Source organism: Takifugu rubripes, chromosome 1 (genome assembly GCF_901000725.2).
Source record: "Takifugu rubripes chromosome 1, fTakRub1.2, whole genome shotgun sequence".
NCBI lineage: Eukaryota > Metazoa > Chordata > Actinopteri > Tetraodontiformes > Tetraodontidae > Takifugu > Takifugu rubripes.
This window is the reverse complement of record NC_042285.1, coordinates 26798542-26825972: the sequence shown is the minus strand read 5'-3', so window position 1 is coordinate 26825972 and position 27431 is coordinate 26798542. Positions and strand designations below refer to the sequence as shown.

Sequence of the window (27431 nt, the reverse complement as noted above, 5' to 3'; positions counted from 1 at the left end):
GAGTTTTCCATTTACTCATGTGCTTTTCTCAAATCTTAAACATATCTTTGTTTCTTCAGGGCAGTCTTGAGTAAACTGCTTTAACCCAGTTTACTGGTGACAGACACGGAGTCACATGAGCAGTAAATGCTAAGGGATGGAACCAGTTTTCCCCTCTAGGAATAACTCTGCCCCCGTCTTGGTAGAGTTCTTCTTTATATTGCCCAGCGTATCTCCGATAAAGCTTTTGTTTGTTCTTTTTCAGTCTAAAATAATCATTTTGATGTCAGCAATGTGCATTAAAGCACAGTATTGCTTGATAGGTCGATTCCATAAAGAGTTAATTTCCTCATGTTTTTTAATACATATCTTTTAATGTGTTTAAATATTAAGCTCAAAGGGAGCAGATTAGCTCCAGCCAGTGGCTCACAGGATAGTTTAACATAGCATGTTAATATTGCTACCATCAGGACGTCCTTGTGTGTCGCTGTGCAGCGTGCTGAGGCGTGACCATCGTGGGTGACGACATGTCTGAAGCTAAACGGCGAGGCGGATGATGAAAACCTCATGCAAATCCTCGACAATTCCCTGCATCTCTGCATCCCTTCTTCATCCCCCCCTCACTTTTTGAAAAGGTGGTTTGTTAAACAGCATAACCTTGGTGCGTCTCTGTCCTCAGCTCGTTGTCCGTTTTGGACTTTTTTTCAGCCCCGTCCTTTCACAACATCTGCCCAAAGTCGACGGTCCAGTGAGCCGCTAACCTCCCTCTGTGACTAACATGTCTGGAGGACACGCGTGCATGTGGCGTTGTTGTCACGTGTGGGGAAAACTGTCACCCCTGATGGATCAGATCGATACTGGCCATCAGTGCTAGCGGAGGGGAGCTTTTAAGAGACCTGTGTTGTCTTTGCCCTCTTTATCTGCACGCTCTGCCCTTTCATTCCCTCCCTCCTTCTCTGGTTGTAGGTTAAATCTCTGTCTATTTATAGCAGCAGCAGAGCCGAGTTATGGGTCAGTATGTTGAGGAGGAGGAGGGGCGGCCGTCGCCGCGTGGCACATCACGGCCTGCTTGACTGGCTTCACGTCTGAAATGTGAGTGGTGGGTGGTCAGCAGAAATAATGAGAAAGGAGAACGAGAGAGAAATGACAGCCTGTTTGTGGGGATTAACGAATGCAGCTTGTTGCACATCTAAAATAGCCCGCTTCCCCTCACTGTTGCCGCTCACACGCTGTCTCGCTGTACCAGCTGAATGGCCTTTTTACAGCGTGTTGACAGAAGGAAGAGGCTGGGTGGAGCTGAATCCAGGTCAGTGGGTGATTCAGGCAGTCCAATCCTCGGAACACCGAGTCACCTAAAAACAAGAGCTGCCAAAGGAAAGTTTTGGAACGGCCGGAGCACAATGACGGGTGCGAATCAGTGCGTTGGCATGTTTTTATGATGAAAAAAACCAGCGGCTTTTGTCAGGCAGCGGGGATTTCTCACAGAATTCCCGAAGAACGTTGCAATTCCAAGAAGATTATTTCATCCCCATGTAAATAAAGGTCGATTCTACCCACAAAATGCCAGAATAATTTGGGGGAAAATGAATCCTCCATGCCTGATTACAGCAGCCTTGCTAGCAGCTCGTCTCCCTCGGCAGCGCCGCCCGGCAGCGAGCAGCGGATCTTTGCAGCTCCTGTTGATTTGGGGCTTTTCTGGAATCACTTCTTATGCCTGGTAATCCCGCAGCTCTGTGCGCTGGAGAACACAAGGGCATTTTCTTCTGCACCACTGGGCTGCTCTTGTCTCGTGCCGTGGAATTTCGTTTCAGCTTGGCTCATCATCGCAAGGTTCCAATTTCAAGGTTTTTCCAGCCAAAGCTAAAATGTGGTAGCACGAGCGTCCATTATGGTTCAGATGGACAGAACTGAACAGCAAGTCCATTTACCCAAAACCGAGCATCGTAATTAGTTTATTTCATCAGCAGCATTCGGTTTATTCCAGACTGTTTTTTTTTTTCTCTGCTTCTTTGTATGTCGGGAATTTCAAGAGGAAAATTATATGTGATCTTGGGCGTCTGTGTGGCGACCTGTGGTGATGGCTGGCACGGGAGCATGACAAACATCTTCTGGCCTTCTTCTTCAAAACAAATCCCAGTTCTGTCTATTCTGACAGGGCAGTTGGTTCTGTTAATCCTCTGGAACCGGACACGACCGGCAGAATTAATCATGATGGGGGGGGGGGGGGGGGGGGGGCGCTTGGCTCCCTCCACGGATGCTGCGCAGCATCGGCCATGTGGACCACCTGCCCTTTCGGTCTAACCTGGCTAATAATGTCCAAACACGACCAAAACCAGCGCTTGCTCTTAAAACGTGCCTGATAATAAGGTTTAAAAAAGGCTCCTAAAGATGTCAGCCTGCACTAACAAATATAATCTGTTGTCAGCGAGAGGCTCAGTGAACCAAATCCTCACTTGCACCCTGAGATGAGCAACCATTCGGGCTAATCTCTCTCTGGATGCTGATTCAACATGTGCGTAAATGTGACGACGTTCCTGCAGTCGTCACCTGTTTGCTCTGCCCCAGCTCCCAACCTCTGTGCTCCATGTGGCGGCAGGACGGCCACACACTTGTTTTATTCATTGGGTCTCTGTTGATGCCTTAAAGGAGTGAAATCTGAATGAAAGAGTGACCTTTTCCATATTCATCCATCTGTCACTGCGGTTTATCTTCCGGTTTGACGTCTTTACTGGGGAAACCTGTTGCCAGGGTGCTCCAGCAACGCCGGCAGAGCCTCCTACCTGCCATCTTTGCCTCCCGCCCTTGATAGATCGTCGTCATCTCTGCAGCTTCATGCTATTTTCTGTCTTCTCTTGCATTCTTTCGATGGCCGCTGCTGAAACGTGGTGAGCGGAGCGGCGGAGGATCCCTCACCAAAGAGATCCTGGTGTTACAAAACCCCTCCGTCTTCAGTTTCCCCTCTCCCGCCTCCCATCCTGCTTTTCTCTTTTTTTCAGCTGTGTGTTTTCACTGGCGGTTAAAACATCTCCCTCCTAATTAGGCGTGCCTCACCCTTCCTCAGTACCCAGGGGAAAAAGAACCACTTTCTTTTATTACAGCCTGTCATGAATGTGAAACCTCCTTCAGACCTGGCTCTGCCGGTGCTGGAGCCTATATTTACACAAAGCCTCCCCTACAACCATCCGGATCCCCTCATTGCTCTGGGAGGCTTTGAAGGAGTGATAAAGATGCCGCTTGTTCCAGTGGTTTGGACGTTTCCCAGCAACGGGGGCCAGCCTGGCACATATCGCCAACAAGCATCAGATCAGACATCTGAAAAGGTCCGCGTCACACCCAGGTCCAACCACTTCCTGTGACTTTCCTCCTGTAACTTCCTGCCTGCACAGAGGCCGAGCGTGATTTGTGGAGACCTAACCCCACGAACGACAGATGAGAGCCATCATCTTGTTTGGCTCCTTCTCTTGAAAGACTTGCAGTTTTCTCAGTCTTTGAAGGTCCCCTCCCTTCTGCCTTCCTGCCCCTCTTCCTTCCGCTCTAAGGTTCAGAGGGTTCTGTTTATCTGCCAGGCTTTTCAGCCCACTGCACACTGCAACACCTACTCAGCATCTGTCAGAGGGCCAATGGAACCAGCGTTTGTTTGGCACTGGCTCTAGAATTACTCATTTAAATGCTGTTCCAGTCCGTAGTTAAGTTCATAAAAGCAGGTGAATGCATCAAATAAACCCCCATTTCCCGATTAAAGCTGGTAAACATAAAATGACTGGTCATATTCAAGGATTTTAAGGTAACCAACTCATTCTCGTGGGTTTTACGGTGCTTGTTTTTATTTGATTTGATTACTGAGCTAAAATGTGGGTTTTCTTAGCAGGAAATGCTTTACCTTAAGCAGCCCACATATTTTTCTTTTTAAATTGCCTTTTAGAAAACCAAACAATGTAAAACAATGTGCCAACTGTGTAAAGTTAGCACCGTTCACACTGTAGCCGCCTGATCCTTGTAAAACACGTGCTGATATCCCAGCAAATACACCTTCCCCCGTGCACTCTTCTGACCTCTGCCCCATTTTAAACTCCGTTACCTTGTCACAGTTTGCTCCGTTTCCATGGTGATGCATTATAGAGCATTGCTCCCAGAGGGGCCTTTGCATTATTTTGCCAACCTTGAAGACACATGTGGAGCTTTTTAAAATAAAGCCTGTTTGCCTTCAGAGTGGCTTGTTTCTACACGGTTGTCTTGCTTGTGCTACTTTTTTTTTTTAAACGCTTCAAAGATCAGTCGAGAGCCGGTTTTGTGTCTGCTGATCATCTGACTCATTGGCAGTACGTTACCAGCAGCATTATTCACCCAGTTCTTCTCTGAGCCTGTGGAGCTGCTCCAGCTCTCAACGCTCTGTTGTGCTGCTGCCTGTGTTGCGTCAGTGACTAGAGAAAAGTAGGCCACGGGCCGTGTTGGCGGCGCACAGCTGATCTGAAGAGCACACGTGCGCCATCAAAATGAGCCTTGTCCGACATGGCCGACCGCACGCACACACACATGATTATTAATTGCTCTGGCATGTAATGATATCACACACGCACACGCACACACACACACACACACAAATGAACTCTAGCTAACATGCTAATTAAGTTAGTGCGGGCTCTGTTCTAATTCAAGCTCTTGTTTGCAGGTTGAATTTAAGCAGCTTTGGACTCCTGTGGATTATTCGGCCTTGTTTCAGAAACGCCTACTTTATTTACTTTAGTACAAATTTTTGGGAAATTAGTAAGTGGGAGCCCAGGGGGGGAGCATTTAAAACTAAACGGAAGGAAATGAATATTTCCAGCAGATAAGCAGGAGGATGAGAGTAGCGAGTGTGAGCCAGACCGTCCATTGATTACGTGGTTTGACAGAAGCAGCTATAAATACTGAGAATCAGCTGAACTCGTGTTCTGTGCTGGATCTGAACACTCAAGAGTTCCTGTTCACCCAGGCAGAAGGACGGCGTGTGGGGGAGTTGTGGGTCACTGGGAGCTGCAGGAGACACCGAGCCAAGAGAGATAAAAACAGATGCTCTGTTATTCACGATGTTTAACTCTGGTGTCACTCTGCTCATAAACCCAACAAATGATTCTCACGACTTTTCCCGTTTCCTCTTTTTAGTTTTGCTTCGTAGCAGCTGTAGCTGGTGGTTCACAACACCTCTACTAACAGCCTTTTCCTCTCAGCTGCTGCATCATCTAATAATGATATTCAGCTGATTTCATGCTCACTTCCCCTCTGGAGGAAGCGTGCATCAACCCTTGCACGTCCAGTTTAATATCCGAGCTGTAGTAGTCCTGTTTCCATTTCTCTAATTGCAGCGTAAATGGTGAGAAATATTCCCCTTCCCACCCACACGGTCCTTAATTCACATCCTCGCCATCTTCCCCCAGCAGCATCTTATTTAGTTGAGGATCCCAGAAGAATCGGGGTAATGCTTGAAGTTTGAGCTCCGTGAAGTCATTTGGAAGCTCCGGTGTTGTGGGTCGTCAGCCTGGTTATGAGCAGTATCCATTTCACCCGTGGTCATTCCTCCCCGAAAACCTAAAAATAGTGACAGCACATTACACGATGGAAAGTTGAACCGGTTCCCAGAATGTCACCCCCACCTTACTACGGCCAGATCTAATTACAACAGCTCTGCATCGCTGCGCCTGCTTAACTACAGAACAGGATCAGCATCTCTTCACTTCTGTTCTTAAAACTATTGAGAGCTGCTCTTCAAGAACCGATATTGGAAAATAATTCAGCTGCCACATGATCCTCGTAAATGTGTCTGTTGGTGTGTGTGTGTGTGTGTGTGTGTGTGTGTGTGTGGACGCTAACACGTTAACTGTGGAAAAACGCCATGAAATTAGGGACCCGATCACGCCGCACACATCCCCATCGGGGAACACTTTGGGTTTGTTTGAACCCTGGTCAGGTTTTCTTTTAGAGCAGCTAGAACAAGAAGTGTGTTCGGTGTGTGCTTGTATCTGTGCACGTGATGTGCGCTTCAGTGTGTGTGCCAAAGCTTGCACCTGGCTCCTTGTCTGTGTCCGCAGCTCAGAAAGTGTGTGAGTGGCAATAAAGGGCCCCTTGTAACACACACACACACACACACACACACACACACACACACACACAGATGTGCTCTCACAACTTCAAAGGGACGATTGAGGGTTAGAATTGGGTTTAGATTAAGGCAGTGGTCAGAGTTTAGGCATGAAGCCTGTGGGGAGGATTAGCTTAAAAGGCTGGGAAACACATATCAGTCCTCACAAAGATGGATGCCACCGATGATTTGGGGCTGGTAACGTCACCAGTATAGTTGTGGTTGTTTACTGATTACCAGGAGGCACTGTCCCAATACCTGGTCCCCTCCCCTGTCATGCAGTCCATGAATCCATGGAAGGTTGCAGTAGATCACGGCGAGGGTCACTGCAGGTTAGCTTATCTGACGGTCGGGTCTGGGCTGCACCGGACGTGTTGGTGCTTCCCTCCACCTTGCAGAGAAACTTGGTTTCCTTTAATCGGAAACCCAGGTGGGCCCCCGTTCCCTGTTGGTGCCACAGCTTGCCTCGAGGGCATAAGCGAGGAACGGCGAGCACTCCAGTGAAACCAGCGCACGTTTCAGCGCTTGTCCCCTCCAGGCCTTCCACGTGTTGGGGGAGGCCAAGGCCAAACGTCCCCGTCTGGGAGCTGCTTTTTCCAGGCTTTGTTCAGTCCATCATGGCTGAGTCTTTGTCCCCAGAGGGCAAATTTAAGGTTTTATCATCTGTCTTAGACGCAACACTCCCTCGCTCCCGTTATCGGAAGGCTGAGGTTTTCCCACCGCAGTCGGATAATGGAGGGAGTCGGGTGACACAAAAATTAAACTGTGTGTAGTGTAGAGTCAGCTGGGAGGTGTTAACCTGCCCCACGCTCGATAGCAGCACCACTGCTGCTCATGGTCTCTTTGTGTGGACATGAAAGGTCTCCTGAGGAGGAGCTCACGTTGCATCCCAAAATTCCAGTAACCTGGTCTGGAAACATCCACCTTCAGTGTCAGGAGAGGTGAGAACCAGAAAGGAACCCCACAGATGAATGATGTCCTGTCATGTGTGTGTGTGTGTTTGTGTGTGTTTGTGTGTGTGTGTGTGTGTGTGTGTGTGCTTGTGTGTGTGGGGGACTCACTCTGTCTGAATCTTGTTTCTGGACAAAGGAAAGAAGGTGATGTCATCTTTTAGCTGTTGTGTGCAGGCTGTGTGTGTGTGTGTGTGTGTGTGGGGGGGGGGGGGGGGGGGGGGGGGTGCTGTAATTATTACAGTCTGCATTTTGAGGTCACCTTACACACTCAGACACACACAGACACACTCAGGTTGTGCGCTAGTTATAACTCACTTGTTTTCGGTTTCAGGAAGTGGAAGAGTTGTGATTTGTCCGGATGTAAGACATTTATCAACACATGTCATGATGTCACTGTCCAGACAGTGCTCCAGTTTACACACGCACGCACGCACGCGCGCACGCACGGCGCGCGCGCGCGCACGCACACACACACACACACAGAGCACATTCATCTAATAGCACATTATTATCATTATTAATAAAACAGGCCCGTGTGGAAGTGCTCATTCTTAGTTGGGCCCAAAGGGTCCACATGCTGTTTCTGTGTCCAGACTCAGCAGCTGCAGCAGATGTAGATTTGAGTGTGTTAGTATTTAAATACCATCTACGTGTGTGTGTGTGTGTGTGTGTGTGTGGTGTTGACCCTGCAGCGCTGCAGGAGGGTGCGAGCTGACTGGATGTGAAGGGCCATGGATCCAGAGTAAACGTGTCTGCTGCTCCGCGCCTGTTTTAGCAGAGAAACTTTATACTTTAGGATTTTTCAAGCTGTGATTGTTTTTCAGGATATTAAACTTCCACCTGTGAACGTTTCCAATATTGAAAAACGATATCCATCCAGGAAAGAAGCCGTGTTTATGCCTTATTTATGCATCCGTGTGCAGGGAAATGAGTTCAAAATTAACCTCAGACTCCTGGAAAAGAGGCACAAGAGGTCGATGGAGGGTTTCAGAATCAGATTGATCTTTTTAATCGGTGGCTAAAAGATTATTCTATTTTTATCTATTGATAACCAACAAGCTAATCTGTTTTTGCCTTCTCTACCAGGACTTTATCATTCAATTTAAAGTATGTAGTGACTCAATATTGATGTAATTTAGAATAGCGAAGCACCTTAATTACAAAGCTTGATATTAAGGTGTGAAAGAGACAAAACAAATTGTAATATTCATCTAGCGCTAAAGCTAAAGCACTCAATATGGGATCTATTTGCACAAGTGTACTGGATCTCAGGCTTGTGATGCTCAGTCAGCATGATTTAATTCTTTTTTTTACCCATATCTCTTATAGTTTCCATCTTTTTTCTGTTTCAGACCATCGGCTGTGAATTTCCAAACCGTTGTTTGAGACAAAGAACTTGTGCTACATGTGGTTTTTGCTTTTTATGAGCCAAATCATATATTCTGGAACATCTTGATTATGACCACACACAGGCTCTTAAATTGTTTACTGGCTTGCTTCTTTCAAAAAGAATGAAATAAGAAAAATCCACCCTCTGTGGCCACAGTCCTCGACGTCCTCCATTATGATGAAATGCAAAGTTACAGCTCTCTAATCTCCTCTTTTTTTTGCTTCTCACCAGGGACGACACGTCAAAACGGGACAACTGGCGGCCATCAAAGTCATGGACGTCACCGAGGTCAGTAAACACCACCGTGTTTTCACATTATAGGATTTAAACCCTCAAGTAAAACGGAAGCTTTAGTTCAGGAAGTGCTCCATTTGATGGATATCTTCATTTCAGTCTAGTCCAGCGTGCGTCTCTACTGATGGCTACATTTTCTGGTCCCAACTAATGATCTTAATGACAGAATTCTGGGGATTTGATCCATATTCCTTCGCTGCCCAGACACCTTAAAGAGTAATGAGCATTTCATTAAGGCTGCCACATAAAATCCTTTAATCTGGGGCGACCAGATTGTGCTGTCTGTCTTTCAGGACCCTGCTGATTTTAGCTAATACTTCAGCAACAGTTCACGGTGCATCTCACATACGCACGTATATCTGCCCTCACAAATCATCAACGGGAAGGATTTTACCTTAAAGTCCCGGAAAACTAAAAATATCCGCTTAAAACTGCAGCCGTGTCATTAGTCTGCCTAAAGTCATGACACAGCAGATCCAGTTTGGGTTGGAAAAGCACATGACACACGACCGTCTCCTGGCATGTGCAGGAAGGCTTCTCATACCCGTCATAAAACGCTCCTGGACACGTCCCTTTTCCTGTTTTTGTACGTCCACTCTTTATCTCGTGTCGGGAACAGTGTGCCGTGACCCACATTCCACTTCCTGTTCCATATACAGAGTGGGATGTGGAGACTCAGAGGGAGAAGCAGGAACACTTAAAACGACAGTGAGATGACAAAAAATGTCTTTAAAGGGGCTCTGGTCTTTATTTAAACTGGAGTTTTGGTCCACACGAGGCTTAAACCTTCCACACGGACCTTTGCAGGCGCACGCCATGTTGCTGATCGCATGTTGTGACCTTTAACCTCTATTTCAGTGCTTTTGAGGGACAAACCCTGTTTCCTTTCGAGCCACAGCAGTTTGAGTTTGGATTTGGGGTATTTCTGGTGAGCAGGAGGCTGGACGGCCCGGAATGGCCTCGGAGACGTCTGCACCAGCCAAGTTTCCCCACTTTTCTCCGCGCGTTTCTGTTTCAGGATGTTGAGAGAATAAGATGGAAGGGCAGGAAGTCGGGGCCTGAAATCTAAGCAGATGCAGAGCGGGGCAGAGCGAGCTTAGATAACAAGAAGAAAGTCCCTTTTCTGCTGAGAGAAGGTTCATCTGAAGTGCAGTGGGATTATGGGAGTGGCAGCCCGCGGTCGCCCATCCAGCCTCCCGCACCTCTGGGATGTTTCTCTATTCTCTCCAGAGTGTTTTCGCTTTACATCCCTGTTGTCTCCCGTCATGCTCAAACTAGATAACAGCTAAAAGAGTTGCAGCAACTTTGCCTGCAGTGTCTCCCTGACGATGTTGACTGGATGTAATTCAGCGGGCTTTACCAGAGGAAATTGACCCCCATTAGTGGGAAGGAAATCCCAGCAGATGTTTCTGTCCTCACTTTTAGGTTCCCTGCCTAACTGAATTGCTTTGCTAACCATTTTTTCTTCCCTGTGGTTTCTCCGTCCCCGAATGTCGCTTCATAAACAAGTCTGCGTCTCACCGCCCACAGCGGCCCACTGCTCCCCGTCCACTCGGGAGGTTTGGAAGTGAAAAAAAGCAGGAGGTGTGAAAACAATGGCCTCGACTCGTTGTCTTGGAAAATAAATCCAACATCTCCTGAGACTGTCCAGTCTTTTCCCCTTAAGATAAAACTCCAAACCCCAAACTACAACTATTCTATAGAAACTGTCGGCTTTTGTGGCTGTTATTCTTCAGAAGATTGAGATCTTTTTTATTAATCGTAGCCACAACACTTGAGATGATCCCAGCAACATTTCCTTTCCCTTCCAGACTCTTGGTTCCTCATCAGGATGCATCCACCTCTTCTGTCACACATGGACACCAGAGTCCACCCCTGCTCTGCTTCCATTTTCCATTATGCCCACATCTGGTGGCCGACCGGGGTTGGCTCTTCTGCTCGCTCCGGTTGCTCCATCGGGAGTGCCGCGGAGTCTCCCGATCATTTCCTGCCAAGGAACGATAATGAGTAGCTTTACTATGGCCTGCTTTGGAGCAGAGTGGCTCAGGGAGAGTGATACAAAGAGAGCGAGGTGTTGTAATTATGGCATGGAAGCTGTAATCACTATTGGTGGCAGTGGGGGGGAGTTAGCTGTATTCCTGGGAAAGGGTCTGGAGTAAATGGACAAAAGTTGGCACGGTTCTAATATTCTGTTGCTGCGTGACACACACATTCCTGGAGGTGTGTTTGGGCATCAGGTGCCTTAGAGAGGTGGAGCTGCTGGGATGGAGGAGGAATGTCAGGGATGGGCGCCATAGGCGTGACTCTATTATGGCGACGTTGGTGTGAGGTCACACCGAGCTGGAGGCTAAGCTAAGATGGAAATGAGACCAACCCTTGACCCACATCTGAAGCAGGTAATTCTGTTGACTCAGACGAGGGCAGACCGATCCTCCCACAGAGAGGAAACCAGCACCAGTATGGCCAATAAAAATGCTTAATCGCCTCTCCCTTCACTGTCCTAGTCATTCAGTCCTAGAAAAGGCAGGCTGAGACAGACTGGCGAGTGATTTGGAGCTCTGTATCAATGGGGGTTATTGTCTCTGTGCACTCACATGGGATTATTTACGATCCATGGTGAATATTATGTAGGGAGCTTCCTGCTTAGCTTGCATGATCCATGACATTTGTAATTATATGTATCTGTGTCAGGAATACCCACATGACTGATTCTGTGGACAGAGGGACGCTCAGTAGACCAGTGCCTTCTGTTAGGAGCTTGAGAACTGATGGTCCAATAATATAATGATCCCTCTCCTGCTGGGTAAGCGGGGGGATGACTTCTTGGTGACTGATGTTCTCCTCTTGATGGCTGCATTAGCAGAACTTGCTGGCTGGCAGTCTGGTTTGCTGGCGTTCCGTCTCACCCGTTGGCTAACCGCCCGGCTAAATGACCGAAGCGCTCCTCGTCAGGCTGACTGAGACTTAGAGGAGCGGCTGATTGGGCGGCTGAGCCCATGACCTGAATGGTCTTTACAGTCAGAAATGTCTTTCAGCGAGGTCAGGAGATTAAGGTGCATAAAGTCTTTGATGTAAAAGCACCATTTCCATTGACAGCAGGAAATTGGAGCACTTCAAAATAAACTCGACTCAACAGATGTGGTTCTTTTTTGATTTTTTTTTTTCTTTTTCTTCACCGGCAACTTTGGCCAACCTGCCCTTTAAGCTCTGCACCAGCCTCAGAAATGTCAGCACGGTCTTCCTGTGTTCCCCCCGCGGCTGCGGCCCTCGATAAGATATGTAAGACGCGTGTTTCTATCGCCAAGTGCTCCAACACTGAACACCAATCGCTCCCGAAAAAATGTCACACGTGCTTTCACAGCCAGGGCGGATTTTGACAGCCAGCCGTGCGGGGCGGCGATAAATATAAAGGTTGGACCACGTCTCTGCGCTCTTTAACGAGCGCTAACCCGGCGTACACGGCTCTCTGTTCCAGCTATTCTTATATAACTTTATTTCTAAACTTGCTTCCAGGGTGCTGCTTCGAGTTCTGCCCTCGACAATCTTATACAACAGTTGCGTTTCTACTTTGTGGCGAACAAATCTGAACTTTCTGGATGACTCGACTTAGTCGGCCGGTTATTATATCTTTAGAAATTACAGCCCATTAGAGGTTTTGAGTGCGATAATTATGGAAATGACAAAATAACATTTGAAGAACCTGTTTGGCTGAAGTGGGACAACAGTCCCGTCCCTCGGCTTCTGCTGCGTGGACACGTGAGGCGTGTGCAGGGCCCGGCGTGCTGATGAGGCCGAGCCGCCGCCACCTGTCGCGGCCCTGCTTATCCAGCAGCTGTAATAAGTGAAAATGTCAGGTCGCGTCAGGGATCAAATGCATGGGCTGGACTGATGGCGAGGGGCTCTCACACGGCCCCGGTGATACTGCAGTAATCAGGATTATCATTGCTGGATCTTGTTATGGCCCCGCACCCACATCTGAGGCTGCACTGTAATATCCTGAGAGAGCCATGCGGTTAATGCACGAGGCTCTGTTATCTCCAGCAACAGCCTGGATCTGCAGGTTTGTTTGCAGACTGTTTATTATTACAGTGCTGGAAAATGGAATGAAGAGGAGGAGGAGGAGGAGGACACGTCCCCCTTTTATTCATTTATTTATTCTTTGCTGTGTTCCTGCGAAGGCCAAAGATTTTGTCATTATGATGTTGAGGTGCGTCAATTATGCGCTAATTTAAAACGCTGTGAAATAATGAAGTCTGCAGCGATTTTAAAATAAATGAGCGATTCATGTCGGGCTAAATTGAGGGCTGTGGACGACAGTTTATCAAAGCGAGTCCTCGTATTTGTTCACCTCCTGTTTGGTTCAGCTCCGTGTCCTCCGGGAGCCTCGGAGTTTCCAAAATGGAAACTGTGTAAAACTTGTTCGCCCAGAGGCCAAATGGAGCTGATGTTTCCAAAACTGCAGGAGCAGGAGTGTTTGGAGCTGCACCTCAATGAACTGACGCTGGAAAAACTGTCAAGATGGAAAGAAAACACAGGGCATTTAGATAAAACAGCTGTAAATATGAGAGATCAAACCTCCTGTCTGTGCCTGTGTTCAACCAGCACGTTAAACCTGATCTCCACCCTCTCCTCTCTATTTTCCCCTCTTGTAGGATGAAGAGGAGGAAATTAAGCTGGAAATCAATATGCTGAAAAAGTACTCGCATCACAGAAACATCGCCACCTATTACGGAGCCTTCATCAAGAAAAGTCCACCGGGCCACGACGACCAGCTCTGGGTCAGTCCTCCTTTGGTTAAACTGGGTTTGTACACCGATGAATGCACATTTATGTGCTCCAAATGTAGTCAAAAAGGAGGGAGGGGAAAGGGGAGCAACACAAAACCACAGCAAGTGCAGGGAAATGGAAGAAAGAGATTATTTTTGAGTTAAAAAGGACATAAACAGCTGCAGGAGCAGAGATTTACAGCTGTTTGTTGAAGGGGAGATCCCCTCGTTTCTGACCCTGCAGCTCTGCTGTTTCCAGTGAGGAGATAAGTCACTCACAGCTCACTACACAGCCCTGTACTTGTTTTAACAGCTGCCTCCAGAACCTGGTTCACCTCCTCCAGTCTCTTTACCCCAGTAAAGACTGGAGGAGGTGGACAGATTCTGCACCACAATAAGCGATCCAGACATGGAGGGGACGTTAGTTACCGGTAGTTACTTATTACTAACAGTGGTTCCCTGAAAATGCTTCCATGGCATGAGCAGTTTGATGTTTGCCTCACATGGGCTCTGTTGGCTCCTCCAGCTGGTGATGGAGTTCTGTGGCGCCGGTTCCATCACGGATCTGGTAAAGAACACTAAAGGCAACTCGCTGAAGGAGGACTGGATCGCCTACATCTCCAGGGAGATTCTCAGGGTTGGTCCACACTCACCCATAAAATCCCAGCTTTGTGCGCTTTAGTTGGCTAAGCAGATGAATATTTCCTATGTAATCATGCTCGTCTCCAGGGGTAACGCTGATTATTTGCTCTCTGCAGGGTTTAGCTCACCTGCACGCTCATCACGTCATCCATCGCGACATCAAGGGCCAGAATGTGCTGCTGACTGAAAACGCTGAAGTCAAGCTGGGTGCGTTTTGTCTTGTGTCGATAAAACGTGGCCCCCAGAGCAGATATACGGCGTAGCCTTTCAAATCGCCAGCGCGCCTCGTCGGCTCGTCTATTAGCCATCTTGTTTTAACTTGCGTCACGTGACTGCACAGTTGTAAATCCAGCCGTGCGAATTCCTCAGGGCAGACTTTAACCTCAGTCTGGAGCGTCGATCTCATGTTCACGCTGAGTCTCTCTCGCTGGTTTATTTGTGTGACATCTTTTTTTTTTATTTCAACGATTCAAACGCTCTAGCTTCCCACTCTTTATCGGCCTCTTTATTAGCCTGACACATACCTCCTCCTTCCTGCTGACCGCCATGGCAATCGCCGAGGCTTCCAAGAATGTGGGACAGCCCTGCTTTAGACTTGTTGTGATTAATCCGCCGAATGATTCGCTTCAGTCCTGCATCATTCCTGAATACCTGAAGAAACAGACGCGGCCTTTTGGAATCCGTCCCAAAAAAAAAGTGCTATTGGAAATTTCTTCTATATTTTCCACTTAGTGTGTGAGCAACTGCAACCTTACTCTGTGGGCTGAAGTCTTTCATTACAACAGAAACTGCCTGTTCCACTGTGGTAAAACACAGAATAAAAGATTTAAATCAGAGCTGCCTGGCCAACAAAATGCTGCCAGACATGGCCTGTAGACACGAGCGGGGTGTTTTTAACGTGAGAAGAGAGGATTTTAATTAACACGGCTTCCAGAGCAAACAACAGGAATCTTTCATTTGGCCTCTGGGCTGAAATTTAATGCCTCTTAAACACAAAATGTTTAAACATCAGTGTTAACGTTGCTACATTAACCACTCGCAGATAGTTAGAACTGCTTTGAGACAAACTTTCTGTTTCCTCAGTGGACTTTGGCGTCAGCGCTCAGCTGGACCGGACAGTCGGCCGTAGGAACACCTTTATTGGGACTCCATATTGGATGGCTCCAGAGGTTATAGCCTGTGACGAAAACCCCGATGCTACCTATGATTACAGGGTAAGGCTGACAAATGAGACTGGACTGTTCAAAGCATAAAGGGAAGAAAACGCTTTTGAACGGTGAGGGACAGGACAGAAATTGAGCATGAACTCTAATAACTGCCCGTGTTGTGTCTGATTTGTCCTGCAGAGTGACCTGTGGTCCTGTGGAATCACGGCCATAGAAATGGCCGAGGGAGCCCCCCGTGAGTACACCGCATGTTCACAAACCCTTCTGATTGGATCAGAACTGCTGTTAAGGAGCAGTGAAACCAACTCACCTGTCCGCTCTGCCCCCTCCAGCTCTGTGTGACATGCACCCGATGAGAGCCCTCTTCCTCATCCCCAGGAACCCCCCCCCTCGACTCAAGTCTAAAAAATGGTTGGTAAATCTCTGCCTCTGTAGAACCGCCCCGTTGTTGACGTAGTGACCCGCAGCGTCCCCCTCAACCCCTAACGCGACAGGTCAAAGAAGTTCTTCAGCTTCATCGAGGGCTGCCTGGTGAAGAATTACACCCAGCGCCCCCCCACTGAGCAGCTGCTCAAGCACCCCTTCATCCGGGATCAGCCCAACGAGAGGCAGGTCCGCATCCAGCTCAAAGACCACATTGACCGCACCAAAAAGAAGAGGGGCGAGAAGGGTGAGTCCCCAACCATAACCCTGTGTGGTTGGCCTTGTGAACTGTACCCACTGCAGATTCATTTGTCACTGTTGCCGTAGCGATGAAGGCCTAATTGGCCTTGGTTTGTTCTTTCAGATGAGACAGAGTATGAATACAGCGGCAGTGAAGAGGAGGAGGAGGAGGCGTCGGAACAGGAAGGCGAGCCCAGGTAACGCCCGCTGACACGCGAGTCTGTGACGATCAAATCTGTGAGTGAATCCTGAAGAAACATCTGTGCCCGCGTGAAGCTCCATCGTCAACGTGCCGGGAGAGTCCACTCTGCGCCGCGACTTCATCCGGCTGCAGCAGGAGAACAAGGAGCGGTCGGAGGCGCTCCGCCGCCAGCAGCTCCTCCAGGAGCAGCAGCTGCGGGAGCAGGAGGAGTACAAGCGCCAACTGCTGGCCGAGAGGCAGAAACGTATCGAGCAGCAGAAGGAACAGAGGAGACGACTGGAGGAGGTGAGCGTTTTAACTGAAAGCCACCTCTAGAGGAGCCATCCAGACCCTCATCTGGAGCCACAAACCAGGTGGACATGCTGGAATGTTTGTTATAATATCGCTCACTTACTATTGATCTCGTGCACGCGCAGCCGAGTGGGCTTTTCTTTCACAGCCGTTTAATGGAGCAGATTAACCTGTGTCATTATTTTTAATTAGCGCTGATCCCGACAGAAATCTGATAACGTCGGCGGCCAGAGGGAATTCCAAAGGTGACGCCTGCGCATAAAAATGATTCGAGCCGTTTGACGTAGAGCTCGGCAGCTTGATTTGAGCTGGATGATTTTACATTAATGAGCCTGAAATCAGATTAAAGCTGAAAATAATGTGAAACACTAATCGGTCCAGAGAGGATGAGCTCAAACAGCCTTATTGCAATTACTCTTTTCCTATTAATGCTAATAATTGTGCAGTCGGGAGCGGACGGCCGCAACGAGACTATTAGAAATGTGGAGAGGGGACGGGAAGGAATGTATGTGGAAGGGAAGGAAGACGGAAAGAGGCTGAGAGCAGCCCACAAACGGAAGATGAATGTGTGGCCCGTGTGACTTCACAGAACATCTCAGAGGTGAAGAGCTGCTCTGTCTGCAGAGAGACGTTGTGTTTGCTGCTCTTGGCCCGATCGTACATCAGAATGGGCCACAGCGGTGTAAACACCGCAGCACGTGCGCGCTCCTGTCGGGCCGGATGGTGCTCGGCGACATCCACTGCTCCTCGCACTAAGCTAGCGCGACTGTGTAATTCCCAAAAACTGCGGCTCCGCAGCAACAACGGCGAGAACGAGAGATGAGGAGGCAGCAGGAGCGCGAGCAGCGCCGGCGCGAGCAGGAGGAGAAGAGGCGCATCGAGGAGATGGAGCGGCGCCGCAAAGAGGAGGAGGAGCGTCGGAGGGCCGAGGAGGAGAAGAGGCGAGCCGACCGAGAGCAGGTACCGCTCCGTGCTCTAAAACCAGCCGTGACATTCAGAACCTTTAACAGCCGGGCGCTGAAATGAGTGTTTGATTGACAGGAGTACATCCGCCGGCAGTTGGAGGAGGAGCAGAGGCACCTGGAGATCCTGCAGCAGCAGCTGCTTCATGAACAGGCCATGCTGCTGGTGAGGATCCATCCAATAAACTCTTAATACGGGGTTTCCTTCTAAAGAGTTTAGCTTTGGGGGGGGGCTTTTATTGAGAGTTGTTAATCCCCCCACACACGCACATTTTATTGGGGAAATTGGGACGTTTACTGGCCCCTTAGCGATGATGATGTCATCAGCGGGAAACTAGTCATCCAACAGGAAAATAGGGTTTCCCATGTTTTTATTCCAGATGTTTGGAGTCTGGAGCCAGAGAGGTTATTTAAAATGTAAAACCAGTTGGTCAGTGAGAGCCTCCCTTGGGGCTACGCAGGATATTCACATAATAAAAGGATATGACACATCTCCACTTTCAGGACTCTCACCAACCCGTCGCTTCCGGCTATCGTGATTAATCCAAAAAAAACATTATGAATTTATTTAGTGATTGGGACCCAAATCAGGAATAATCCGAAGCACAATCACAAGGCTGGGCTACAATCTAACCTGGATCCAGCCTCGGCTGGAGATGTAAAAATAAACCTCTTCCACGTCAGTCTTCCTGGTTTGTTTTGGTTCAACTTGATCCTTCCCACACTCAGGAGTATAAGTGGCGGGAGCTGGAGGAGCAGCGCCAGGCCCAGAATCTCCAAAGGCAGCTGCAGCAGGAGCAGGCCTATCTGCTGTCCCTCCAGAAAAACCAGAACCAGGACGGTAGCAAAACGTCCCAGCAGCAGAGCGGCAGCCTCCCGCACAAACTCGAGCATGACAGGATAAAGAACAGTCCAGAACCGGACGCTGCGAAGCAACCGCAGAGTCCTGACAATACCGGGACAAGGTCCAATCAGGGCCACGGTGTGGAGAAAGCCGCAGAAGCGCAAGGCTCGTCCCCCGGCTCCGAGCCAATGAGAGAGGTGACCCCTCGCAGCTCAGACTGACCGCTGTAGAACGCTTCCTGCTTGTGTGTACTCACTCACTGCTTCAGGTGTGCCGTGCGTACGTGGTGGCGGTTGGCTGCTGGTGTGGGACGCTCCACGTTAAACCGGGCTCTCCAGCGGATACGCTCTGCATGCGTTGGTTTGGTCTTTTTCCATGGGAAGATTTGTTGTGAAGTGAAGGCAGGAGCAGCCGGGGCTCCGCCGGGGGTGAAGGATGGGCAGTAGAACCCTGTAGAGGGTATTTTCCTCTCATGAACCAGCAGGAGCTGCAGCGGCAGCTCTGACCCAATGTTGTTCTTGACTCTGAAACATGCATGATGAGCTCCTGCGGTCGTGGTCTCGTCCTACCTGCAGGGACGTGGGGGACGCCACTCAGGGAAGCAATAACACTGCTGTCTTTGATGCGCCTGTTTCAGCAGAACCGTCTCTGCGCTGCGGGGGTGGGGGGGGACTAACACACGGGAGCGCCGAACGGCTTCTGTCATCTCCGCCTCGCCCTCGCCCTGTTCCCTTAACCCGCCACTAAAGCCGCTGACCTGTGTCTGTCTCAGGCTGACGAGCGATATCGGAAAAACGTCCAGGGTTCCCCTCAGGCGGCTCAGACCAAACCGCAGCAGCCTCCAGTGCCGCCGCGCTCCGAGTCGTCCTACCCCAACGGCAGCTCGGCGTCGGAGGCGCCCGCCATGCACCGGCCTGTGGAACCACAGGTAACCACAGTCTTTGATTTGTTGTTTCACTGGCAGCGGCCCGGGTTGTTATGGCGACGAGGTTGCGCTGTGGGTTGCGGCAGCGCTGGTTCTGCTCCCGGCGTTGCCGTTGCCTCTCATCAGGAGTTTCTTTTTCAGGGGGTTAAAACCTTTTTTTGCTAACGCGTGTGACGCGTCACAGCCCAACGCTTTCAGGTGTTCCGCCGCCACAGGAAACGTCTCCAGGATGTCGCTCTTTATTTTCAGGCTTCTTTGTTAATCAAAACTTTCTGCGGGGCTGAAAATGAACCGACGTCGTCCCTGATTATTCACGTCCTGTCAGAAAGCGGGGGATATTTCCAGCTTCGTCCTTTCAGAGGCGGCTCTTTTCTCTGTGACCGACTGGTGATGGTGACGTTGGCGTAGGTGTGCAGCAGGTCGCGTTATTAGGGGCCCGATGGCGAGTCAGTCATTAGTTTCACACCGTTTAAAAGTGAAACGTGCACGTGCGCATGCCACCTGCTTGAGGCGATGAGGCTGAATCCTGCTGAGGCTTAAACGATGGTAACGATCATTAAAAAGCCATCCGTCCCCGGGTCAGTTCAGCTTCACCTTCACTCACTTCCTGCCCTTCTTGGTTTGGTTTATCTCCTCATTTGCTCTTTAATTTCCATACCTTCATTGCTTTTCTCTGCATTCCTTCATGGCATTTCATGACCACTGCTCCAACCATCTTTACCTGTTTCCAGACGCCAGTAAACCCTAAAAACAAGTCAAATATCCTGACCCCGGTTACAGTGCACGCATCACTTCCTGTGTCGCTGAGTCAACTGTAATCTTTGTTATAACTGTTGGAATGAAACCCCAGTATTTTACATCCGAGGATATTTTTTATTAGCATTACAGTGTTGAGGCTTGACTCAGGCGTTCCTCAGGGAACTGTTTCAGGCTCCTGAATGGCTTTAATCCCCAAACCCACAGAAATTACCCAGAATGCCCCTGCCTGTTGGCTCGCCCTTGCATGCAGACTGACCCATGCTCCTGCACTGTGTTCTTCTTTTTGTGTGTCGTCTGTAAGGTCCGCTCACATCTGGCCGCTGTAAAGAGCAGCGGCAGCATGGCCACGCCACCTCCCACCGCCGCCCCCCCCACCTCCCATGTCACGCTCGCACTCCTTCAGCGACCCGCTCACCCTTAGCTTTGAAAACCTGCACCTGCGCAACAGCCAGGACCCCCCAAAACACCACCATCACCCTCCACCCTCATCATCATCATCATCACATCCCCACCCCCAGCACAGACCCTCGCCCCACGACCCGGCCCCCCCAGAGGAGGTCCCGCCCAGGGTAAGAATGTGAAAGGAGAGCAGCTGTCAACACCAACACGCTTCCGCAATATTTACTTTATTATAGGAATAAGCTTCCATCCACCATTTAAAACAAAGGATAATTAGACAGTTTAATATAATTAAAAGCTTTTTACCTTTAGGGGGGGGGGGGGCAGCTACAAGGGAATCGTGACTGTTCCTCTGATACAGGATAAATGATGAGGACAGAAGGAGGAAGCTGTCGTCACCATCACTTCTGTCTGCTTTACATGTTTTACAAAGTAAATTTAAGAAACACCAGCGTTGGCTGTTGTTGTCGTGGTAACGCTGCACACTGCTGCAGGTCCAAACTGTCTGTCTGCTGTTGTCCTCCACCCCCCCCCCCCCCCCCCCCCAGGCTAATACAGACCGACAACCGCAGGACGGCAGAAATAAAACTGCGGAAAGAGTAAAATAAGCAAAGCAGCCGAGAGCTTCTGCGTTTAGACACGATTCCCACCTCAGCAGTCGGTGTGGCAGCAGAACAGAACGGGGAACACGTGTTTACATGCTGTCCAAAAAAAGATCTGAAGGGCCTTCAAAGGCTGGTGCCACCCAAAAAAGAAACCTGGACTAAACAAAACTGCTCACAAGCTGAACCACAAAGCTGCCAAGTCTGAACTCTGTGGATTACAGAGTTTCAGCAGAGGCGTCGCGTAAACTTGAGCCAGAGTCCCAGCTCGAGGATGGGAGGGGGGGGGGGTGATCTGCCGGGTCGTGATTTGTTCTGTAGCTGCGAATGTGACCAAATGTTCTGCTTCCCCTGGTTTATGTGTGAAGATGGCAAAATGTCTGAGCACGTGATCTGTGAGTGGTGCTCCAGATTTTCTGCTGGAGGTCACAGCTTCATTAGCGTGTTAGCAGCTAGCAGCTGTATTAGCGTGTTAGCGGCTGCATTAGCATGTTAGCATGTTAGCAGGTGACGCTGTTGTGATGTATTGTGCTTTCTTTGCAATATCAAGCGCATTTGTGCACATCCTGTGTGCACGCGTGAGCTGGTCACTGTCTTTATCACAAAAGGTTCCTGTCAGAACTACATCAAGGTCCCCAGTGTTGTCAAGGCGCGACTCGCCTCATCACCATAGCAACTCCCCACGCAGCAGCCACGCAGTGCAACGCAACCCTGGCAGGTAAAGCTACGATGGGACCTGTGAGATGGCTGCCAGTTTCAGCATCAATGTCAAAATAATGAAAACTAAACAAAAAAAAATAAATAAAGATTTTATTTGAGCCTTAAGCCCGACAGCCCTAACAGTGGCTTCACCTTTGACCTTTTTGACTCTGGTGTTTGCAGTGTAGCGGAGCCGCGGCTGCTCTGGGAACGAGTGGAGAGACTGGTTCCCAAATCATCTAATAACAGTGGCAGCGGAGGCTCCAGCTCTTCCAGCAGCTCCAGTAACTCCAGCTCTCAGCCCGGGTCTCACTGTGGCTCTGGAGAAAGGTTCAGGGCTCGCTGTGAGTGGGCGCGTAGCTTAGAGGCGCTAATGAGAACGCGAAGGCAGCGGCCGATTTGTCATTTTCCTTTTACAATAAAATTTCTTTCCACCCTCTTCAGCCTCCTCCAAATCGGAGGGCTTGCCCTTCCAGCGTCCAGAGAATGCTGGGAAAAAACCAGATGACAGGAGGGACTTGGTCAGGCCGAGCAGACCAGCGGTGAGAGCCTCAGATGAGTAGACAGTCCTGTAGGGAACCTAGAACTCTGGTGGTGCCGCAGCCGCGCTGCTGGTTCAAGCTAGACTGAGTCACCTTAGCATGGCCTGATCAGACAGCACGTGGGCGTCACGTGACGTCTTTTCGCTCTTTCGGACCGAGCTCCCTCCCAGGAGGACTTTCCTCACTGACATCTGCTTTCTCTCCGCTAATCTTTGCCGCTCATATGATTGTTTCATTATGATATAATTAACCCACTAACCTTTGCCTCCAGAGCCGTGGAGCATCCGCTGCTCTCTGTCTCCATCTGCTGGCTTTCCTGCTCTCACGTTGGCTTCTCATTGGCTGGTTTATCTTTCTAACGCCTTTCTCCTCCTCAAGCATCTTCTGTTTCTTGCTCTTTCTAAACCTTGAGCTCCTGACTGAAGGAGGGGTTGAATTCCTCCGTGGCGTGATGGAGATGAGAGTTGATTCAGGCTTTTCTCTTCACCTCCTGGTGTCTAGGACCTGACTGCTTTAGCCAAGGAGCTGCGCGCCGTGGACGACGTTCGCCCCCCTAATAAGGTGACGGATTATTCATCCTCCAGCGAGGAATCGGACACCACCGATGAAGATGACGACGAAGAGGTTGATCAGGAGGCGGGTGAAGAGTCGACCTCTGGCCCGGAGGACTCCAGGGCTGCGTAGGTCTACACCTTTGTCTTTTTTTTTTAATCACGCCGGGTGGAAGCGTGGAAGCGGGACACGTCCGTGGTGAATGGCTGCTCCGCTCTCCTGCAGGTCCTCCAGGCTGAGCAACGGGGAGACCGAGTCGGTGAAGACCATGATCGTTCACGATGAAGGCGAGAGCGACGCCGGCTCCACGCCCTGCAAAGACAGCACGCTGATCGTCAGACAGGTACCCCAGACAGGAGGGCCAACGCATCGCCATCCCAATATCTTTCGTGTTTCCATCATGTGTTCTGTTCACCCCCCCCACAAGTGCTTCCATTCCTTTTTATGTTGATGTTGTCTCTGCGGCCATGGAGAGCCAAGTCTGGACTAAATAATTAAATAAACTAGATGGACCCACTCACGTTGGCATTAACAGTCGTATAAAGTTTCCAGTTCCATCTGAAACCTCTTGATTAGCAGGATCACAGCCTGTAATTGACTAACTAATCTCTTCCCGCCTGTAGAGTAGCCGCTGTAGTTTGCCCTTCGCTCTAGCTAACACCTTCCCGTCCCCTGAACTCATCAGGAACGCATCTAGACCCAAAGTCGTGTACCCCTCTTTCTATTTCCAGAGTGCAGGTGACAGCAGAAAGCGTCAGAACCCCGGCCCGGGCCAAGGCCAGACAGTTGGCCTGCTTACGGGCTTCTCCCCAAGCCCTGGCTCCAGCCCGGGCCTGGTACATCACACACCCAGCCCCCATCACCACCATCACCACCACCACCACCACCACCATCCCACACAGCACGCGGACAGGAACGGCTTTGCCGGCCGCATTCACCTCCTCCCAGACCTGATCCAGCAGAGCCACCATTCCTCCCCCTCCTCCACTGTGTCCAACTCCCCTTCCTCTTCCAGCCTTGCCAGCCCCTCCACCATGTCCCCTCAGAGTCCTCTGGAAAAACTCGGCATCCTGTCAGAGGTATGTCCCCCCCCAACGTGTTCTGACCCATTCAGGGGTGTCGAGCGTGTAACAGCAGAAGAGACCAGCTGACGTTTATTTATGTCCGAGTTTTAGGCTGCCCCCTGCTGGTCACCGTAGGAACTGACCGTCGATTCTTTATTGTTCTGCCATCAGGTTTTTAGAGAATACAACTGGAATTTAACACAGAGTTTAAGAGTGGAGCTCTGGTTCAGATTACTTTTTGTATTTTACTGAACCCAGTCATATTTTTACATTCCACTGACAGAATTTCTGGGCAGGTAGGAGCAGACTGGCACGTATGTTACCCATGGCAGTCCATTTCTCTAAACTACATTTTTATTTCCCCTTTTATTCTTTTGGTCAGCAGTGCTCCATATGTTTTACCCTCCATCTTTTTCCATAGTTGTTCATTTTACCACCATGAATGCAACCTGCATGTATAAAAGTTTCCTCCGTTTGCCTGCTTGCATTGTATTTATTGTTTGTTTAATGCTGCAAACGTGCTTTTGATCCTTAAACATGCGGCGATGCCACATCAGCTCTAACACTTCATGTCCCACTTTAGAGCCAATCCAGCAACAACATGCAGAAACACAAATCTTCTTCCTCCTTCACTCCCTTCATCGATCCACGCCTCCTCCAGGTCTCGCCATCCACCGGCAGCGCCCTCAATAATCTCGGTGAGTTTCAATCTCGGTGGCCAAGCTGAATAATGCCCCAAAAAAAGGAGTCAGCCCTAGTAGCAGGGAACCTCACCTGCCTCCTAAAGTCTAACCAAGCCCTTCGCTTTGACCTTTAAGGCTACGGCAACGACGCCCGGCTGGCAGAGGCGCTGAGGGCCGACCCGTCGCGAAAGGGATCTGTGGTTAACGTTAATCCGGTTAACACTCGCCCGCAGAGCGACACACCAGAGATCCGCAAATATAAGAAGAGGTTCAACTCTGAGATCCTGTGTGCTGCACTGTGGGGTAAGAATGAAGTAACGGAACGCCTCGGGGACACGTTGCTGCCGCTGGGGGAAGAGAGGGGAGCTCTTCAAACAGGAAATGGGCTCAGCGGCACAAATTAACTCGCCTAAAGAGAAATTTATTTCATTTGTAAAGCACCAACCAAGATTTCAACACATTGTTGACTAGACAATTCAAAATTCTGAACAGCTGATGACAAGTTCGTTCGTGTCACCACCAGGGGGCACCAAAGCCGCACCTGATCGATAGATGTGCTGTATTTTGGCGTTTTAAGCGTGTGTGTGTTTGTGTGTCTAGGAGTCAACCTGTTGGTGGGAACAGAGAGCGGACTGATGCTGCTGGATCGCAGCGGGCAGGGAAAAGTTTACCCTCTGATCAACAGAAGACGCTTCCAGCAGATGGACGTCCTGGAGGGTCTCAACGTGCTGGTCACTATATCAGGTATGGGGATGGAAGTGGAGCATCGCCTCAGCATCCATGGTGGTGCTGGACAAAACTGTCCACCTGAAATCTGAAAACATTTCTGTCTTCTGCCTGTCCGGGACTTTTTTTTAGACTAAATGTGCGTGCCAACAAGCTAGCCCCACACGCTCCGCGCAACTATTGCAGTTATCACGTGTCGAGTCCCACAACTTCTCATATAGAAAGCACTTTCGTGTTCTTCTTCCCTTTCTCAGCTTCTCTCTCTCACACACACACAGACACACACACACACACACACACACACACTCTTTCATGTCCCAACAGATATTTTAAGCGGATGTTAAGTAAATCTCAGCTCCATGTGCCGGCTATGTAACGCTGACACATTATAGTAGGAAATACCACAACGTGGCGATTTCCTCCGACATGTTTGGTTCCTGGAGTTTAACGTCATGGAAAGTTGCATCCAGATCAGCCGAGGTTCTGACGCACAAGAACGCCATCAGCAGCTGATCAGTTGTTTCCATTCAACCAAAATACCGATGACTTCTAAAAGTCACGTCTCCATTAACGTCCAATGAAACAGGTGGTTGTTGTTGTCGTCAGCGTGTTTCGGCACAAACTGTTTCATCCTCAGCCAGAATGTCCACCAGCACAAACAGACTGGAGGATAAACATCAACGCCCCGATTCCTCTGATTTCCCCGAACTCGTGTTTTAATCTGGAGTTTTGATGGAACGTTTATCCGACAGGTAAGAAGAACAAACTGCGCGTTTACTACCTGTCCTGGCTGAGGAACAAAATCCTGCATAATGACCCCGAGGTGGAGAAGAAGCAGGGTTGGACCACCGTAGGAGACCTGGAAGGCTGTGTCCACTACAAAGTGGGTAGGTTCCGTCCCGTCTTTGTCCCTCTGCAGGAGCGTGGGCGGATTCCTGGTCTTATTTACCTCTGAGTTGATCTCTGTTTGGATAAATCAGCATTTTTCCCACTCAAACACAGTGAATGAGCAGAGGAGGAAGTTCCCTCGTTAAGTAAACTTCAGAATGTCCTCTTTCTTGGCTGCTCCTCCATGCGAGGACCAGCACTTCCTGTTGGAAACTCCGCTCCATTGATCAGAGAATAAATCTCAATCAGAAGGAGATCCTCATTCATTATTCATCAGATTCAGACTTTGAAGCTTAAACTGATGGAAAGTACAACAAAAATTCTGAATAAAATCAAAAATGTCTCAACCCTGTCGTACCCGACGACGTATTTATGACCATTAGACGAGAAATAACGAGGCGACATCAGCTTTAACCAATTCCTGCACACGTTTGAGCGGAATTTGCCATTTCCCGTTTTTTCTGAAGCTCCTCTTTTGTTCTCCAGTGAAATATGAGAGGATTAAATTTTTGGTCCTTGCCCTGAAGAACTCGGTGGAGGTCTACGCCTGGGCTCCAAAACCCTACCACAAGTTCATGGCCTTCAAGGTGAGCTACAGCTCGCACCATTTAACCCCGAACCCTTGTGCAGCTGCAGATATTTGCCCATCAGATGCAAGAACCTGACCTGCGTTTGCTTTCTCAGTCTTTTGGTGACCTGGTGCACAGGCCCCTGCTGGTTGACCTCACTGTAGAGGAAGGGCAGAGGTTAAAGGTCATCTACGGCTCATGTTCGGGCTTCCACGCCGTGGATGTCGACTCTGGCGCCGTCTACGACATTTACCTGCCGACACACGTAAGAATTCCCGTTGGTGTGAAAGTCGAGGGGGGGTCAGAGACCCCGCTGTGACCCGGGTCTGCGTGTTTCTGCAGATCCAGACCAGCATCCAGCCTCACGCCATCATCATCCTGCCCAACACCGACGGCATCGAGCTGCTGGTGTGCTACGAGGACGAGGGCGTCTACGTCAACACCTACGGACGCATCACCAAGGACGTGGTGCTGCAGTGGGGAGAGATGCCCACCTCCGTGGGTGAGCGCACCGGCAGCACTGGCCCGACGCGGCTCCGCCCTTGGAGGTGGAGCGAGCAGCATTTCCGCCTCACCCCTTAATGCAAATGTGTTTGCAGCTTACATTCGCTCCAACCAGATCATGGGCTGGGGAGAGAAGGCCATAGAGATCCGCTCGGTGGAGACGGGTCACCTGGACGGCGTCTTCATGCATAAGAGAGCCCAGAGACTCAAGTTCCTCTGTGAGAGAAACGACAAGGTAGAGCTGGATAGATG

General features: G+C 49.7%; 1 protein-coding gene across 5 annotated transcripts in view; it reads left to right on the top strand.

The window, feature by feature from the left end:
- map4k4 (mitogen-activated protein kinase kinase kinase kinase 4) overlaps window positions 1-27431 on the top strand; it is a 37050-nt gene that overhangs the window by 7735 nt on the left and 1884 nt on the right. Inside the window, exons 3-30 of one of the 5 annotated variants that reach the window (XM_011613300.2) lie at window positions 8669-8725; window positions 13384-13509; window positions 14024-14134; window positions 14256-14346; window positions 15223-15353; window positions 15486-15540; window positions 15638-15716; window positions 15800-15975; window positions 16093-16165; window positions 16245-16455; window positions 17260-17421; window positions 17503-17589; window positions 18153-18464; window positions 19040-19195; window positions 21561-21670; window positions 21835-21995; window positions 22096-22193; window positions 22695-22873; window positions 22971-23088; window positions 23477-23824; window positions 24393-24507; window positions 24628-24795; window positions 25093-25236; window positions 25971-26105; window positions 26593-26693; window positions 26791-26940; window positions 27018-27177; window positions 27275-27414. In XM_011613300.2, coding sequence (XP_011611602.2) covers window positions 8669-8725; window positions 13384-13509; window positions 14024-14134; window positions 14256-14346; window positions 15223-15353; window positions 15486-15540; window positions 15638-15716; window positions 15800-15975; window positions 16093-16165; window positions 16245-16455; window positions 17260-17421; window positions 17503-17589; window positions 18153-18464; window positions 19040-19195; window positions 21561-21670; window positions 21835-21995; window positions 22096-22193; window positions 22695-22873; window positions 22971-23088; window positions 23477-23824; window positions 24393-24507; window positions 24628-24795; window positions 25093-25236; window positions 25971-26105; window positions 26593-26693; window positions 26791-26940; window positions 27018-27177; window positions 27275-27414 — 3954 coding nt within the window. Of the gene's footprint in view, window positions 1-8668; window positions 8726-13383; window positions 13510-14023; window positions 14135-14255; window positions 14347-15222; window positions 15354-15485; window positions 15541-15637; window positions 15717-15799; window positions 15976-16092; window positions 16166-16244; window positions 16456-17259; window positions 17422-17502; window positions 17590-18152; window positions 18465-19039; window positions 19196-20252; window positions 20513-21560; window positions 21671-21834; window positions 21996-22095; window positions 22194-22694; window positions 22874-22970; window positions 23089-23476; window positions 23825-24392; window positions 24508-24627; window positions 24796-25092; window positions 25237-25970; window positions 26106-26592; window positions 26694-26790; window positions 26941-27017; window positions 27178-27274; window positions 27415-27431 lie in introns of those variants that run through there. The other 4 variants (XM_029835073.1, XM_029835071.1, XM_029835077.1 and 1 more) reach the window with 4 other exon arrangements.